Source organism: Gigantopelta aegis, chromosome 12 (assembly GCF_016097555.1).
Source record: "Gigantopelta aegis isolate Gae_Host chromosome 12, Gae_host_genome, whole genome shotgun sequence".
Lineage (NCBI taxonomy): Eukaryota > Metazoa > Mollusca > Gastropoda > Neomphalida > Peltospiridae > Gigantopelta > Gigantopelta aegis.
The window spans coordinates 38,270,566-38,288,786 of record NC_054710.1 but is presented as its reverse complement, the minus strand read 5'-3'; the positions used below and the strand labels follow the sequence as shown (position 1 = coordinate 38,288,786).

At 37.5% G+C, this 18,221-nt stretch overlaps 1 protein-coding gene across 2 annotated transcripts in view; it reads right to left on the bottom strand.

Moving 5' to 3' along the window:
- LOC121386315 (nicastrin-like) overlaps nt 1-17,490 on the bottom strand; it is a 51,606-nt gene extending 34,116 nt beyond the window's left edge. For both annotated transcript variants that reach the window (XM_041517179.1, XM_041517178.1), the window contains exons 1-8: nt 17,393-17,490; nt 12,397-12,495; nt 11,701-11,824; nt 9,424-9,545; nt 7,643-7,785; nt 5,088-5,351; nt 3,328-3,489; nt 551-769 (exon numbers count right to left, since the gene is read on the bottom strand). In XM_041517179.1, the coding sequence (XP_041373113.1) occupies nt 551-769; nt 3,328-3,489; nt 5,088-5,351; nt 7,643-7,785; nt 9,424-9,545; nt 11,701-11,824; nt 12,397-12,495; nt 17,393-17,444 (1,185 nt within the window). In that variant the 5' untranslated portion in view covers nt 17,445-17,490. The remainder of the gene's footprint in view (nt 1-550; nt 770-3,327; nt 3,490-5,087; nt 5,352-7,642; nt 7,786-9,423; nt 9,546-11,700; nt 11,825-12,396; nt 12,496-17,392) is intronic.
- Nucleotides 17,491-18,221: the final 731 nt, after the last annotated feature.

The following is an 18,221-nucleotide window of genomic DNA, read 5'->3' as shown; positions in this document are numbered from 1 at the left end:
CAGTCAGTATTACAAACCTCATCAGACATGTTGGGGGGGGGGGGGGCAGTACCTTGTAGCCCACCTCTAGAATTAACACTGTCAGTGTTACAAACCTCATCAGACATGTTGGGGGGGGGGGGGGGGGGGGGAAGTACCTTGGAGCCCACCTCTAGAATTACCACTGTCAGTGTTGCAAACATCATCAGAATTGTTGTTCTGGCTGGTACATTTTTTCATGTGCTTCTGTAGAGAAGCAGAACAGACGACCGAACATGTCATCCAAGACTGCATAAACCTACAGCAGCTGAGGGAGACTTCTTGGACAACTACAACAACTCTCCAGAACAAGATGTACGGCACAAGAAGTGATATACAGAGAACATTATCGTTCATAGTCACTGCTGGCCTCGACCTCGACAAATTGTTAAATTGTTTGTTTTTTGGGTGAGGGTGATGGTGGGGGGGCAAAGTGTTACAAACCTCATCAGAAATACTAGGGGGGTGGGTGGACGGGAGTATCTTAGAGCCCACATCTAGAATTACCAGTACCACTGTCAGCGTTACAAACCTCAGTGTCAATTTTGCCAGTTCGTCGACTGAGTGGATCTGAGTGTATCCACAGCTTCCCTTCATCACGCAGGCCTAGTTGACGGAGTTCGACGAAGTGCGACACGTGAGTTATGTTGATCAGCTTCAGCATTCTGATGCCGTCCTTTAACTTGCTGGGAAATCGGCCTTTCTCCATCTCGTAGAGCATGCGACTTGAACCAATATAGTCCCAGGATTCCTGAAACAGATTCTTCAATCAAGGACCCGAACTTAAAGTTCAGGGTTTCTAGATTATGGTAGCCCCACTCCCATGGCTAGTGATATTCAATGTTGGGCTAGTAAATAGCTACTATTGCCATGCCAGACAGGGCTTCTAGATTATGGTAGCCCCACTCCCATGGCTAGTGATATTAAATGTTGGGCTAGTAAATAACTACTAAAAGTACTATTGCCATGCCAGACAGGGCTTCTAGATTGTGGTAGCCCCACTCCCATGGCTAGTGATATTCAATGTTGGGCTAGTAAATAACTACTACTGCCATGCCAGACAGGGCTTCTAGATTATGGTAACCCCACTCCCATGGCTAGTGATATTCAATGTTGGGCTAGTAAATAACTACTATTGCCATGCCAGACAGGGCTTCTAGATTATGGTAGCCCCACTCCCATGGCTAGTGATATTCAATGTTGGGCTAGTAAATAACTACTATTGCCATGCCAGACAGGGCTTCTAGATTGTGGTAGCCCCACTCCCATGGCTAGTGATATTAAATGTTGGGCTAGTAAATAACTACTATTGCCATGCCAGACAGGACTTCTAGATTGTGGTAGCCCCACTCCCATGGCTAGTGATATTCAATGTTGGGCTAGTAAATAACTACTATTGCCATGCCAGACAGGGCTTTTAGATTGTGGTAGCCCCACTCCCATGGCTAGTGATATTCAATGTTGGGCTAGTAAATAACTACTACTGCCATGCCAGACAGGGCTTCTAGATTGTGGTAGCCCCACTCCCATGGCTAGTGATATTCAATGTTGGGCTAGTAAATAACTACTATTGCCATGCCAGACAGGGCTTCTAGATTATGGTATCCCCACTCCCATGGCTAGTGATATTCAATGTTGGGCTAGTAAATAACTACTATTGCCATGCCAGACAGGGCTTCTAGATTATGGTAGCCCCACTCCCATGGCTAGTGATATTCAATGTTGGGCTAGTAAACAACTACTATTGCCACGCTAGTGAAAAACAAAGAGTCAAATGCTGCAGTTAAGTCTATTTTGTAAATATGAAATCTTGACCCCCACCCCAAACCCCAATGTAAGTGCTTTTAAGCTCTATCTCCCTCTTTAGGTGACATATCTGTTTTTTACTATTATTTAGTAAAATTGTATAAACTTAAAGTAAAGTAGGGCTAGTGAACATTTAATTGTGGCTAGTAATATTGTTTTAAATCACTGATCCCATGGCTAGTGGATTTCAGACCAATTCTAGAAGCCCTGACTTAAAGTGACGGACCCTAGTTTTTAAAGTTAAAAGTTTGTTCTGTTTAATGACACCACTGGAGCACATTGATTTATTAACCATCGGCTATTGGATGTCAAACAATTGGTAAATCTGACACGTAGTCGTCTGAGGAAACCCGCTACATTTTGACTAATTAATGTAGCAAGGGATCTTTTATATGCATTTTCCCACAGTCAGGAAAGCACATGCCACTGCCTTTGACGAGTTGTGGTGCACTGGCTGGAACGAGAAAACCCCCCAACTGAGAGCACTCAATTGACTGAGCTAAATCCTACGCCCCCACCCCACCCAGCTTTTAAAGACTATGGCATAGCTTTCACTGTAAGAGCCGTTTTTGACAACAGAAATCAGACTTTACTTAAGATTTTGTTGTTTAGATTATCCATTTCTGTACAGCCAAAGTGTTTCTGATCATTCTGCTGTTTCTAATACAGCACATTTTAAAAAACACATGTACCTCCGAGAAATAACGGTTATTGAGACAAGCTCTGGTCTATTTTTAAGGGCATTTCCCCGCTTCAATGTCACAGACTGTTGTTTCACACTGTTGTAACTTTATCCAAATGTCTTACAGATTAACCATTACTTTCTTACACACCCGTTGGTGAGAACATCATGTGTTATGTTTGATAACACATAGTTGTTTACACATGTACGTGTGTTAACAATTTCAAGACATACAACTGGCTGCTCCTAGGTGATGGCCAGGTCATCAATGCCATACATCCAATAAAAAACAATGTGATGGAACTCGATTACACTGTGACATATAGTTAACCTGACAACCATGTGTCTGTGATGCGTACGTCAGCTACAAGTGCAATGGCTGTAAATAACTTTTAGTCGAAAAAGATGTTAAAATTAGCTTAAAACCTGGTTCTTGAGGATATGTAAGAAATAGAATAATACATTTGTGTCTGTTGTTGGTAAAAGGATCAAATTATCTGTCACAATTAGCTATCGATCCCTGAAAATGACCGCGATGTGCCGCCAATGTTGTCAAGCGAAAATACTTGCCGTAAACCACTTTTTCAACACAAAATTCCAAGGCATTTTACAGTGAAACATCTAAATTTAAAGACACAGGAAGCTGAGTTGTCTTTGTTTCCTGTTAATAAATCGATTCTGGTGAGTGTCGTGTGCAAAATGGCAGGAAATATGAATTGGGGAATGCACTGTATACAGTATGTCGACTAGAGATATCTCACCTGCAGTAGTCAGAAGGTTAAAGGAGAAAAAGAATGAATAAATTCACACAGGTTACTTACGCCTTGAAAAAACGCAAACATTATGTCCTTGGCTTTGGGGTCATTGCTAATTTCAGTACGGACCTTCCCAAGAGCCTCAGCAATGGCGAGAAGGGAGACGATCCCCGTGACGGTGTTATCGGAACTCATGAATTCGTTAAAGAACATGGAAAAGGAATCCATCTGAAAAAAGAAACGAAATTTCAATGGATGCAGTTCAATTTATTTCTAACCCAGCAAATTTCACATGTATTTATACATACATATTATATTCAGTGTTTCTGGCAGATTTTTTTTTTTGGTATGGCGCCATGGAACTGAATGCAACCACAGTCCACATGGGGTATGGGGAGGCTCCCCAGACAGAAAATGGGTTACGTTTAGGGTTAGGGTTAAGAAAATCACACAGTAATGATACGAGTACTTAATTTTGTCAAAAAGTTAACTTAAAAAATAAATAATTCGCAAAGTATTTGGGTATGGCGCCATACCCATTTTATTTTGCCCTCTGGCAGAAACCCTGATATCATATTGCGAAGAAATCACATGACGCATAGACAGTTTATATTTGCTTTTAGACAGTAATAAGTGAATTAGGTAATCTGTCATCAACTACTGGACTTTGGGGGGGATTACATGTGTTTATTTTGTGTAACAACACCACCAGAGCACAACGATTTTCTAGATCAGGGGCCTAATTCACAAAGATCTCTTAATCCTACCGCACACGAGAGCTATCAGCTGAGCAAAATGTTACTTGAGACTTTTTGCTCAGCTAACAGCACTCGTTTGCGGACAAGTTTGCTTAGTTTTTCGTCTCTCGTGGTTGTGAGGAAAATATCTATCGTGTTTATTTATGGCCATGCCTGGCAAAGATCTCACCGTGTGCAGACTACGTGAGCTATCATCTGAGCTGAATTTACTAACTGAAACACGAACATTGCATTAGAGTGACGTCATCGCTACAGTCGTAAGCAGAATAGCTCAGCACTTAGCTCATTGTGTGCGGTGAAATTGTTCACAGCTATCAGCTGAGCAAAAAGTCTAAAGTAACTTTTTGCTCAGCTGATAGTTCTCGTCTGCAGTAGGCTTTAGGCTCTGCTAGACAACAAAGCATCCCCTTTGCAAGTCCTTTAGCATTGCACTGCGAGATCGCAAAGTTGCGAGAGTTTAGTGAACTAGGCCCCAGCTACTGGATGTCAAACATTTGGAAAGTTTTGTCTCGTAGTGTTAGAATTTTTTTTTTTTACCATTAGTAGCAAGGGGTCTTTCATATGCACTTTCCCCCAGACAAGACAGTACATACAACAGTCTTTGAAAACCCCAATCAGATCCAGACTCACTAAATTCGCCAATTGCAAATTTTAAAAACAATTAACTAATTTTATGTCAATTTTTGCAAAATAATTTAATGAAATAATTGATATTTTGTTACAGAATAATTGGGTTTCTGCAAAAAAAAAAAAATTAATAGATAATTTGACAACATTTTCAGGCCACAGGATTTCAAATTTCACGGGACACACCTTTTTGGTTCCATGCCTCGTGATCATGGTAATCTTTCGGAAACTGTTTTTTAAAAATAATTATCTAATTATTATTTTAGTTGAATAGTTGTACTCAATATAAAAATTTTGGGAAACAAAATTTCGATTCCGTGCTGCTGCTAGTGAACTTAACCACTTGCTATCATGATAATCTCATCACCGAGGGGACTGACAGCACCATCCACCCAGGTCCAAACTACCAAACAAAATATATTTTACCAAAAACTGCTATACCTGTGTTCCGACAACAATAACAGAATCTGGTTCTCTGTAGTCATTGGTAACATTAGTGCTGACTGTTTTAATGGTTGCTATGACATTCTTGTCGCCGAGGGAATCGCACAGGATCTTAGGGTCGTTGAGGTTTGTGTAGAGAGATGAGCGTCGAATGCAGGTCACTGAATCCTTTGCTCCATCCATTGCCTCCTTGAGCTGAATGGCACAGAGGGGATAGCTCCTCACCTTGCCGTCCACCGGTTTGTTAAATTTTTCATAACACTAAAAATAAAAAATAAAAATGAGAGAATAAAATTGCATTTGGTTGTCAATCATGACTGTTAAATTTTTCGTAACACTAAAAATAAAAAATAAAAGAATAAAATTGCATTTTGTTGTCAAACCATGATTTTTTGTTAAATTTTTTTTAACACTGAAAATAAAAAATTAAAACAAAAGAATAAAATTGCACTTTGCCATCAACCATGATTTCACAACACTGAAAACCCCCAAAAAACCCGAGAATAACTCTGCAGTGAACCTTCAGTTGGTTGATTAAATTTTTTGTATCACTGAAAAAACAAACCCCAGTAGTCAGAAAGTTAAAGCCGGGTGGCATACCATATATACCGTTCGGTATCGGTATCATGTCACTACCAATATACTTTATTATCCATATGGTTCGACATAATCGAGTTAATAATAATCATACGAAGCACACGTGTAATGACGTAATTTTGGGAAGCGACGTCATGTTATGACATCGCTTCTCCAGTCCTAGCTCAGACTGCATTTGAAATATAACGTCATTTCGTAGTCTCCTTCTAGTTGTGGCTGAAACATTTTGAGTTGGGTCTTTTTATTCATTAAAAAAAAAAAAAATGTTTTATTTAACGATGCACTCAACACATTTTATTTACGGTTATATGGCATCAGACATATGGTTAAGGACCAAACAGATTTTGAGAGGAAACCTGCTGTCGTCACTACATGGGCTGCTCTTTCCGATTAGCAGCAAGGGATCTTTTATTTGCGCTTCCCACAGGCAGGATAGCACAAACCGTGGCCTTTGTTGAACCAGTTATGGATCACTGGTCGGTGCAAGTGATTTACACCTACCTATTGAGCCTTGCGGAGCACTCACTCAGGGTTTGGAGTCGGTATCTGGATCAAAAATCCCATGCCTCGACTGGGATCCGAACCCAGTACCTATCAGCCTGTAGACTGATGGCCTAACCACGACGCCGGTACTTGTTATTCATAAAGAAAACAACAATAATAATATGGTTAACAAAGAAATTATTACACTTGCGTGTGAGTCGTACTGATTTTACGAAACTCGTGTCAGAATTCTTGTATTGCCCAAGCGAGGGTGAGGGTAATGGCTAATACATGAATCCTGACATGAGCTTCGTACAATCAGTATGACTCAGACACGAGTGTAATAATTTCTTTATTATCAATATTATTATTTTTTGTCAATAACAAGGACCGTGTCAAAACATTTCAAACGTAACTAGAAGGAGAAGATGAAATGATGTCATTTCCAGAAATGATGTCTTTTTGGTAAGCGACATCATCTTCCCTATATAGAACCATGTGGATAATAAAATCCATTTTGATCGGCAATCTATTTTGCCTTTGAGTTGAAATTTTGAAACTAGAGTTAGTAACCTGATCGGTTACAACTTAGGAGATAACCATATATGGAGTTTTTAGATTTGCGGGTGTTACTGTCTGTTTGTCTAACGCCTTCGGTCAAAAATGAAACATTTGCGGGCATCAAATAGACAATAACACCTGCAAATCTAAAAACTCCATGTGGTTATGTCCCTTGTAAATTGAATTGTTTTTCTACAGAACTAACTGTATATTTGGCATTTCTTGAAAAAAAACACCTGGCTACAATCTAACTGTAGACCCTTGAATCGTCAACTTCGCCTGTTCCAATTGCTAATGACGTCACTTTCTAATGACATCATTGGCTTTCCGGGTGTTATTATGATCCCGGAAAAAGAATGTAATTAACCAATCACAATACAGAACACACTCCAGTCAGTTTACAATGAGAAATACCACGTAACCTACTAAACTGTTAGGTTGACTACAGGTTATTTTGCAGGGAAAAAAAGAAAAAAAGTTTGTTTAACGACACCACTGGAGCACATTGATTATTTAATCATCGGCTATTGGATGTCCAATATTTGGTAATTCTGACATACAGTCTTAGAGAGGAAACCCGCTACATTTTCCCTAATGCAGCAAGGGATCTTTTATATGCACCAACTCACAGACAGGGTAGCACATATCATGGTATAATATGCCAGTCGTGGTGCACTGGCTGGAACAAAAAATAGCCCCATGGGTCCCACTGACAGGGATCAAGAGGAAATCTACTACATTTTCCCTTATGCAGCAAGGGATCTTTTATATGCACCATCCCACAGACAGGACAGCACATACCACAGCCTTTGATATACCAGTCGTGGTACACTGGTTGGTTATTTTGAGGGATGCTCAGTACACATGTGACTACATGTAGGTTGCACTGAACCGTTTTTCTGTTCACTCACCTCAACGATAAGATGATTCAAGTCTGTCACATTGTCAACCACGAACATAGATATTCCGAAATCTTTAAAGAATATTCCATTACCGGCCTTATTCCAGGTCACCTGTTGACACTTGCTGTATTCACTGCTGTTGTGATAAAGACCTGAAAATAACAAAAATAGAAACATTTTTATTTTTCAAGAAAGCAAATTTCCTGTTCCAAATTTTCTAAAACACTGGGGGGAAAAAACCCTAAAAGGAGAGAAAATACCTCCCCATTTTGCTGCCAATTAGATTGTTAAATGCTTCAATGCATGATACAGTTAAGAAAATTAAAGTGACCAATGATGCACTAGAAATGCAGGGCTTGTAGAATTTTTTCGCCCCTAGCTGTCGATGTAGAAGCGCTATAATCTATAAAGTCCACCTAGCCCTACTTTGTAGCGTATCAGATACAGGTATGCAGGGATTTACCGGACACACAAAACTTGCGTATAGGACGCACTAAAACTTAACTGGACCCGCAAAAATAGAGATACTGCGTCCCGTGGGACGCATAAAATATTTGACATTTTCAGTAACCCTGTCCACTATCAAAGATCGATCATTCTGTGTAACACACTATTTCTTTTCTACCTATAAACTGCGTATTCAAATGGGGATTCCCCATATCGAAAACAAAAAGTTTTAAACTTCTCGTCAACAGGCCAAAAACAATCGGAAATTCCCGGGCGAATAAAACAAATTGGTTAAATGTTCTGATTTGCATTAACAAACAAGTAGCACGATTCATAAATAACACATGGTATTGTGAGTGTCATTTAGCTTGCAGGAAATGGTTCAAATAATTATACAGATCAAAGTGAAATGTTTATTTTGAAAGTATACACGTGATTTGTTGTCTGCAGCTCTCTGTCGTTTGTGTGGATTTGGGACCCTTTGTTTTCAGGTTGGGACCCCAGAAAAGAAAGAGGTGAGTCCAAGGGACCCCCATTTCTGAAAAACAAGGTAAATCCCTGCAGGTATGTCACCCAAAGAGGGAGATAAAGCTTAAAAACTCTTTGGGTAGGTGGGTGGAATAGGAAAGTCATATTTACAAAACAGACATAAATGCAGCATTTGACAGCTGTTTTTTCGTAGCCATTGGGCATGATAATGGTATTTATTTACTAGCCCAACATTGAATATCACTAGCCATGGGAGTGGGGCTACCATAATCTAGAAGCCCTGAAACATGACTCAGGAAATCTGTAAGCTCGTCAGGTATTCACCACGGAGCAAAGGGGTGGGACGTAACTCAGTGCTACAAAAAGTAAAAAGTAAGATTTGTTTTATTTAACGACACCACTAGAGCACATTGATTTTTTTTATCTTATTATTGGCTAATGGACGTCAAACATATGGTCATTCTGACAGTTTTTTTTTTTAGAGGAAACCTGCTGTCGCCACATAGGCTACTCTTTTATGACAGGCAGCAAGGGATCTTTTATTTAACGACTCACTCAACACAATTTATTTACGGTTATATGATGTCGGACATATGATTAAGGACCACACAGATACTGAGAAAGGAAACCTGCTGTCGCCACTTCATGAGCTACTCTTTCCAATCAGCAGCAAGGGATCTTTTATATGCACCGTCCCACAAACAGGATAGCACATACCACGGCCTTTCATATACCAGTTGTGGTGCACTGGCTGGAACGAGAAATAGCCCAATGGGTCCGCCGACAGGGATCGATCCCACACCGACCAAACTGTGTTACGTCCCGCCCCTGGTTACATTAAAAAGACAATTTACCGTAGGCATCGTTTGGACAGCTGTGGTCGGCTGAAAACTTGGCGGGCTGAGTGTAGTTCATCGAGTTGATCAGTAGGATTCCGTTCACTCGCTTCGAGTTGACCAGCTTCATGACCGTAGTTCTAAAACAAAAAACACAAGAGTCAAACAATGTTAAAGGTGCAAGAGCCTAGTTTCAGACCGTGAAAATGTAACAGTTTAGTTAATCTACAAACATGCAGCATATCTGGATAAGAATATAACAGAAAGAAGCTAAAGTATGTGATGTTTAAATGGGAAAACACCATCTAAAAATAACTAGAGCTTGTCTCGATAACCATTATTTCTCAGACGAATGTGCGTTTTAAGAATTAAAATGAAAAATGCATTTCAGGGCATTACAAAATCCTGGATGACCTGAACCACTTCAGGTGTATGAAAATGAATATTCTAAATAATACAATGTAAGTACTTCTAATTAGAATGATCAAAATCAGCTTTAAAAGTGAAAAATATGCCATAGTGTTTAAAAATCAGGGTCTGTCACATTAAGGGGCAGACAACCAGAACTAATTCTGTCCAATTGTTGCCAAAATGAGCAGTAATATTTCACTTTCTTTTTAAGTATGTTTTTTGTAAAAGGAATGATGAAGAACTACATTCTTGAAATGAAATTGGAATAAAATGACTTTCTTTTCGGATTTTATTTCTCAAATTTGTATTTACGGTCTGAATTTCAAAACCTGCAAAATCAGAGTTAATATGCACTTTTATCAACCAAATACCATCACGGCTTTCAATGATTTCTAAAAGGCATAAGGTGGGTGTTTTTTCTTCTTTTTTTAAAAAGAATTTTCATGAATTTTTCTGTGACATGTAACATCAACATAATCTAATGATATTACGAAATTATAATGAGAACTTACAATCTCCTATAAAGAGTATTATTTCACATTGGGTAAAAACTATTAAATAATTTTAATTTTCTGACTTTCCAAGTGAAGACCAAACTAAAATTTCCAGGAAGGTCATGGAACAGGCAGATGTAATTTTTCAGGCTACAGATTTCTGAAGCTATCTTAGCATTACGATACTATAAAACCATCGTAAGCTATGGCAGGCATCATTGTGACTACATAGCTTACAACAGTTTTATGATATTGTAATGTTGAGATCGTAGCTTCGATAATTTGTATCCAGAACACGGTTCATACATAATTTAGAAGGCAAAATTCCAGCACTTTTCATTGTAAAATTAAAGTTTTTAAGGACTTTTGCATTCATTGTAGTCAGGGCACAATATTTCAGGAGAACTATTGTTCTGTACGCAACTTTAAGACCACGAGAACAACCAGTGGATTACGTGGTGAATTACATTCTAAAAGTAAAAGTACGGTACCATATATCAGTAATAAAAGTGAAAATCAGTTTTTGTTTTTAAATACATTTGAACCACCAATGTAGCACACAACTGTAGGTAGTCCTAACTCATCGGTTACGAGAACTGTAATCACATAACCTAAGTAAAATTCGCGTGAACTGACTTCTGGTTACCTAAGATTTTGAAATATTGTCTCCTGTGTATTCAGACTGGTAACACTAGGTGTTATATATAATTTCCATCAGTAATCGTAACAGCATATCCAACAATTTTAGACATTTGTGATAAAATGATGCTGATCAGTTAAAACAATTGTCAGAAAAACCAGCAGACAATATTGAGGAACTTGAGGAAGGTACATTTTATTATTTAACAGAAATATGCAATTTAAACTCTTTTCAAGATGACTTTCTCAAATTCAAGCACTTTTCATGGGGATTGGCAAATTCCAAGGCTTTTCATTTTGAGCACTAAAATTCAAGCATTAATGAAAAAAAATCACACAGAATGACTTCCAAAATAACTAAACACGACATGAAAATGCACAGATTAAAGACCGGGAAAATGACGTCGCTTACCACATCATTTCATGTTGTGGTCAGTTCATTTAGCCAAGGTTTCTGCCAGAGGGTAAAATGGCCATACCCAAATTTTTGGCAGATTTTATCTTTTTAAGTTAACCTTTTGACAAAATTAATTATTCTTATCATTACGATACATGTATGCTTTTCTTAACCCTAACCCTAAACTTAACCCATTTTCTTTCTGGGAGAGGCCCCCATACCCAAACATTTCTTTCTGGCAGACACACTGACAAGTTGTGATGACTTCATTTCGCTATTTATCAATAAAACTTGTCAAATCTGTACGAACTCTGCAAGATTTCCACGACTCGTATGAACGTTAAAAATACTTACAAGTTGAAATCGAGAGGTTGCATGAGCACCACAAAGGGAGCAGTGGGCCCATCACTGAGAACCCATTCCAAATCCTTATGACTCTCAATGTAGTGAAGAACACCAACATTACCGCCAAGTGCAGCTGAATAGGAAAGGGAAACAACTCAAAGCATTTTGTCGAAAGTAATAAGTTTGATGACACCCTAGAACATCATTTAAAGTCTGTTTTGTTTAACGGAACCACAAGGGCACATAATCGTAGATTAATTCATCTTCAGTTATTGGATGTCTTAACATTTAATAATGCTGTGACGTAGCCTTATTTAAAAACAAATCCCCCTTTTACCATCAGGCAGCATTTTATATGCCTTTTCTTAGGGCATAATAAAATAAATCCTAGCTTTTTATTCACGCCCATCCTGTGGATAAAGGCCCCCCCCACCCCCGGGTTTTTTTTAATTAACAAAAAAAACCCCCACATTTTGCTTGGTGTGAAATGTGAGGGAAAAAAAATTCCTATGCTCAGGGCTTGAACTTAACGACTGCAATTGCCGTCGTTGAGATATAAATTGCTGCAGGTAGAGAGCATCAGTCATGTGTATGATATATCACTGATGTTGTTAAAAATAAAATAAGTCAACATACAACTGAATAGATGATTTAAGGGGAGAGATCGAGAGATCGAGAGAGAGAGTGAGTGCGAGTAATACTTACAAGAACATCCAATTTGATGTGTAGCATTCAAGTTCCTAAAGCAACCACCTGTGACAGATGTTAAATCTACATACATCTTGTTTGTGGTTCTCTGGCAATCTGAAATTGAGATGTAAAAATATAACTTTACATGCTTAGTACATACATAGAGATTAATTTTCTAGCTTGTGTGTCGTACTGATTTTACGAAACGAGTGTCAGGATTTTTGTATTGCCCGAGCAAGAGCGAGGGTAATACATGAATCCTGACATGAGTTTCGTAAAATCAGTACGACTCACATGTGAGTGTAATAATTTCTTTATTATCCATATTATTATTGTTGTTTTCTTTATGAATAACAAGACCCAACTCAAAATGTTTCAGCTACAACTAGAAGGAGACGACAAAATGACGTCATATTTCAAATGCACAGTCTGAGCCAGGACTGGAGAAGCAACGTCTTGTTATGACGTCGCTTCCCAAAATTACGTCATTACACTTGTTATTACACGTGTGCTTCGTATGATTGCTATTAACTCAGTTATGTTGAACCATATTGATAATAAATGTATGTACAATGATTAGCATATAGAGGATTTTGTTCAGTTACGGGTACCATCTGGGAACATCTTGTTCAGTTTCGCATTGTGATTCGCTACACAAGATTCAGAGATCGCTACACAATTTTAAAACATCAAACAGTAGTTGTTAATCCATTTTCAATTGATTAGAAATACTGCTCATCAAAATCTTAAAAACAAATAATTCCCTGACCCTTGAATGATCGATGCCCCAAGCTCAATTAGAATAAGGGATCATATATATATATATATATATATATATATATATATATATGCAGCATCCCACAGACAGGATAGTACATACCATGACCTTTGTTACACCAGTTGTGGTACACTGGCTGAATGATTGATGCCCCAATTAGAATACCTAAGATAATAATAATGGGCTGAATTTATAAAGCCTGTTTGTCTTAAAGAAAGAAAGAAATGTTTTATTTAACGACGCACTCAACACATTTTATTTACTTTTATATGGCGTCAGACATATGGTTAAGGACCACACAGATTTTGAGAGGAAACCCGCTGTCGCCACTTCATGGGCTACTCTTTCCAATTAGCAGCAAGGGATCTTTTATTTGCACTTCCCACAGGCAGGATAGCACAAACCATGGCTTTTGTTGAACCAGTTATGGATCACTGGTCGGTGCAAGTGGTTTACACCTACCCACTGAGCCTTGAGGAACACTCACTCAGGGTTTGGAGTCGGTATCTGGATTAAAAATCCCATGCCTCAACTGGAATGGTCTAACCATGACACCACCGAGGCCGGTTTGTTTGTTTTAAATGCAGGTGTTTAAGTATTACAAACTATAGTTACCGGTACACTTCTTTAAGACAAAAACAGGTTTTGTAAATGTGGCCCAATATGCGAGTCCTGTGCATACATGTATAAAGGAGCTATATCCATTTTGTGATTACACAAAATAAATCTGAATACTAAATTTACAAAAATGGGTACTTTAAAAAAAAAAAAAAAAAAAATTAATATAAAATGTTTTTTATTTGAATACATGTATGTTTTGGTTTGATACATTTTAGTTTGGATATACTTTGGTTGTTTTGGTTTGGGTATGTTAATTGAATGTTATATGGTGTGGATATGTTAATTGAATGTTATATGGTGTGGGTATGTTAATTGAATGTCATATGGTGTGGGTATGTTTTGGTTTGCGTATGTTTTGGTTTTGCATATATTTTTGTTTCAGTATGTGTACATTTTTAATCAGCTCCTTAACTCATTTCTGGGTCAACCACTGCCATTAAGAAAATGTCCATGGCAAAAAAACATGCTGTTGAAAAAACCCTGAATATAGCCCAAGGCAATAAAGTGCCGTAGAGAACTAAAAACTCCACGCCATTGCTGATTGCCGTGGGTAATTGCAGGGGTTGTGGGTTAGAGATAGTACTGGAATAAAAAATAAAAAATCCCTAATTGCCTCAAGTGGGATACGAACCCAGTACTTATCAGCCTTAAGTTGATGGCTTAACAGGCCTCGAAATAGGAAGTAAAATATGGTCTGCTGTTATGTTTTCAACATAGCAGGCCAGCAGAAATACATGTATTTATTATCCACATAGTTCAAGATATTCAGGGAAATATAACCAGTATGACCCACGCGTGTCATAATGATTTCACGTGCACAACGAATGACGTAATTTTGTGAAGCAACAACATAACTTAATGTGGCTTCCTCAGTATAAATGCTTATCAAAAATGATGTCATTTCTGAAAATGTCGTGGTCTTTTTAAGTTACGTTTCAAACGTTTTGACATGGTCCTAGTTTGTTATTAATAAAAATAATATTCTGGATAATGTGGATAATAAAGAAATAATTACACTCATGCGTGAGTCGTACTATTTTACGAAACTCATGTCTGGATTCATATATAATAGAATAATCCTGACACTCAGTTTGTAAAATCAGTACGACATACAAGCTCGTATAATAATCTCTATATGTATGTCATACTCAGAAAAAAACATGGCCTGCTGGAAATAAATTGTAAGACTGCACGTGGTTTACTGCAGTGTGTGAAAATTAGAGCCTCTGAGATGTATTTTAGAGCATTATGGAATTAAAATATAACAGAATCTTGAGCTATAAGTAGCAGATGAGATATTCATACAGTGAAACCTCTCAAAACCGGAACTTCTGTGAACCGGAATTCTCTCATAACCGGACATTTTTCACGGTCCCCTTTTAAATATCAGTACAAAAGAGAACCTCTTTAAACTGGATACCCCTAAAAATTTGACGTTTTACTGGATCCCGAGTGTGTCCAGTTTAGGGGTGTTTCACTGTACTTAAATAGATCAGTCTCGTAGAAAATAACCTGCCATTTTTTGGTGGTTCTAACAGGTGTATTTCTATATCACTTGTTACATGTAGGTCTAAAAAAAATGGATTGCTTTTTGCAGACCGCTGTTTCGAGCCCTGCTCAACTACTTCTGGGTGTTGGGGGTGGGGGTAACCCGAGTACTCTGCCATTCAATAGCTAGACGGACATTTCGATGGTTTGATCGCTCTCTCAGCCAGAGATAACTATCATTCTAATACAAAAGTAAATACCTTTACATCAGTAACTGCTATTTGTAAAATTACCAGGAGCTGAAAAAAGCTCCCCTGAATTTTTTTTGCAAGAGTCATTGCTCTCCTCAGAAATTAGCATAACTTAATAGTTAAAATGTAAATGTCACCAAACTGATAATAATATACAATATCATGCGTAAGTATACACAACAAATTCCGCAAACCCTAATTTCCGCCTCCTGACAACCCGCGAACATTTTATAAGTAAAACCGATAATTAAATATAACAGGGAATTACTAGTAAGTAAACATGTAAATAAAGATAGCAATATCGTTTTATTTTGACATTGGTTACAATTAATTTGCCAGATTGCTACAAAAGCAACTCACCTCACTCACCTATTCTGCAAGTTTGTGATAATTCGGAACACCTTGACTGATAACTAATAGAAATAGGGCGAATTGTTCTGAATGACCAGAATATTCCACTAGACAGTATGACTTCCACTTACATACATCCAATGAAAACAGTTGATACATGTTATATTAAGGAAGACACCACTGTTTTTCTTTTTGTGAACAAAAACTTTTGGTTTTAGTTTCAATTTCTAAAAGATTATATTTATAAGTTTTCAGCTTGAAAATTTGTTGAGGAGACCATTTTTTCGTCCCACGAGATATGTTTTATGGGCTCTATATGGGCGTGGGTGCGATCGTGCCCGTCAAACGGCAGTCATTGCTTTACATTCATGTTTTAGTTCATTGGTAACAAATATTTCATATATTAACCACTAATACACACACTACAAGAACAAATCACCAAAGCAGCTCCCTTCAAAATAATGTTCCGATTAAATGTGCTGACCGATTTTTCTGTATAGTGTATATTAGGACTAATATGTCAAATATTTGTTATTAACGAGTTGTTTTAAAATGTATCTAATGAGTGAAAGGGAGTATGAATTGTTTTTATACAAAGAGTTGTGAAATAAATGGTATCTAACGGACACAAACGTATTATTCTATTTCTTACATATTCTCAAAACCCAGATTTTAAGCAAATTTTAACATCTTTTTCGACTAAAAGTTATTTACAACCATTGCACTTTTAGCTAACTTGCGCATCACAGACCCATGATTATCAGGTTAACTATGTCACAGTGTAATCGAATTCCATCGTGTAGTTTTTCATTGGATGTATGACATTGGACATGACTGGTGACTTGGTCATCACCTAGGAGCAGCCATTCGTATGTTTTGAAATTGTTAACACATGTACATGTATAAATAACTATATGTTATCAAAAATAATGCATGGCGTTCTGATAAATGGGTGTGTTACTGTGTAAAAATGGTATTTAATGTTTAACACAGGGATATTGTACTAAAAGTCTAAAGTGGGAATCTTTAGCAAAACGGTGGTAGGCAGCAATTCCTAATTTTTTCGCTATATAGAACTTTAATTCTGGCTGAGACAGGGTCACAAACATCCAAATGTCCTTCTAGCTCTTGAAAGGTTGAGTACTCGGGCTTGGGGGTAGTTGGCTGGGTGAGTGAGTTTTTATTAGACGATAATTAGACTTTATTAATTATTATATAATTAGGCCTATATTCAATGCAATAAATATACATTTTTTACAAACATTTCTTGGGGGGGGGGGGGGGGGGGATAAGGACGATTTAACCCTAAAGACGTATGTAATCCAATTTAAAAAAAAAAAAGTTTAATCTGTAAAATTTTCAGCAATTCGTGGCTGTCACCGTGACTCGTGAGTCATTTGGATGATTTGAAATGAATCGGTCAATGAAAAACGAAATAATCAAACTATTGTGTACGAGTTTTATAAACTTTTTAATAATCACATAATGTGAAACTTTAATATAACTGTTGGAAACACCCTACCTGAAAATGCTGAAATAAAGAAAATTAAAAGGAATATTCGTAAATGAAACATGTTCGTTGTTCTTTTTTCGGACGAAATTACTTCCTCCACATCAGGGGTAGATAACCAGCGTGGTACTGGGAGTTGCAGGGGAAAACGTGCCAAAACTGAAATGTACCCAGCAAAACATACACATTTTTAGTCAAATCGTACCAACATCAAAACGTACCTACCAAAATGTACCAAAACGTAACCATATTTTAAATAAAACGTATTCCATTTACATATGTTAAAAATCATAAACATTAGCTTGAAGTTCGTTTCCAACAGGGTTTGGACAAAAAACGTACCTAAATCAAAACATGTAATGCCAGTAAACGTAGGCCCCTAATATTATAAAACTAAATTAGTAAATTAATAATATCACCAATTCCTCAAGTTCGTTGCAATAATGCATACCCGAATTGAAATGATAAACAAATACAAAATCATGTAAAAAGAAAAAGAAGAAACAAATATCATGCTGGAAGATATTAACTATTGTAATCACACACGATGTAGAAAAGTGTGATTCTTATATTTATATTGAATACAAGATTCGAAGCTAGGTCAACTCCACATGGAGTTGGATTCAAACTTACACTACAATACCAAACTTTAACAAACATCATGGCAAAACCACGGGGAATAGTTATTAGTATTATCTTTCAGTTGGATTTTAAAATATTCGAATATCCTCAGCACATTTTAAAATATCATTGTTGTCGTCTCCACTTGTACCCGAGTACTCAGGCACGGGCCGAGTCTAGTAAGACTCGAGTCCGTACAAGGAAGAGCACGCTCATTTAA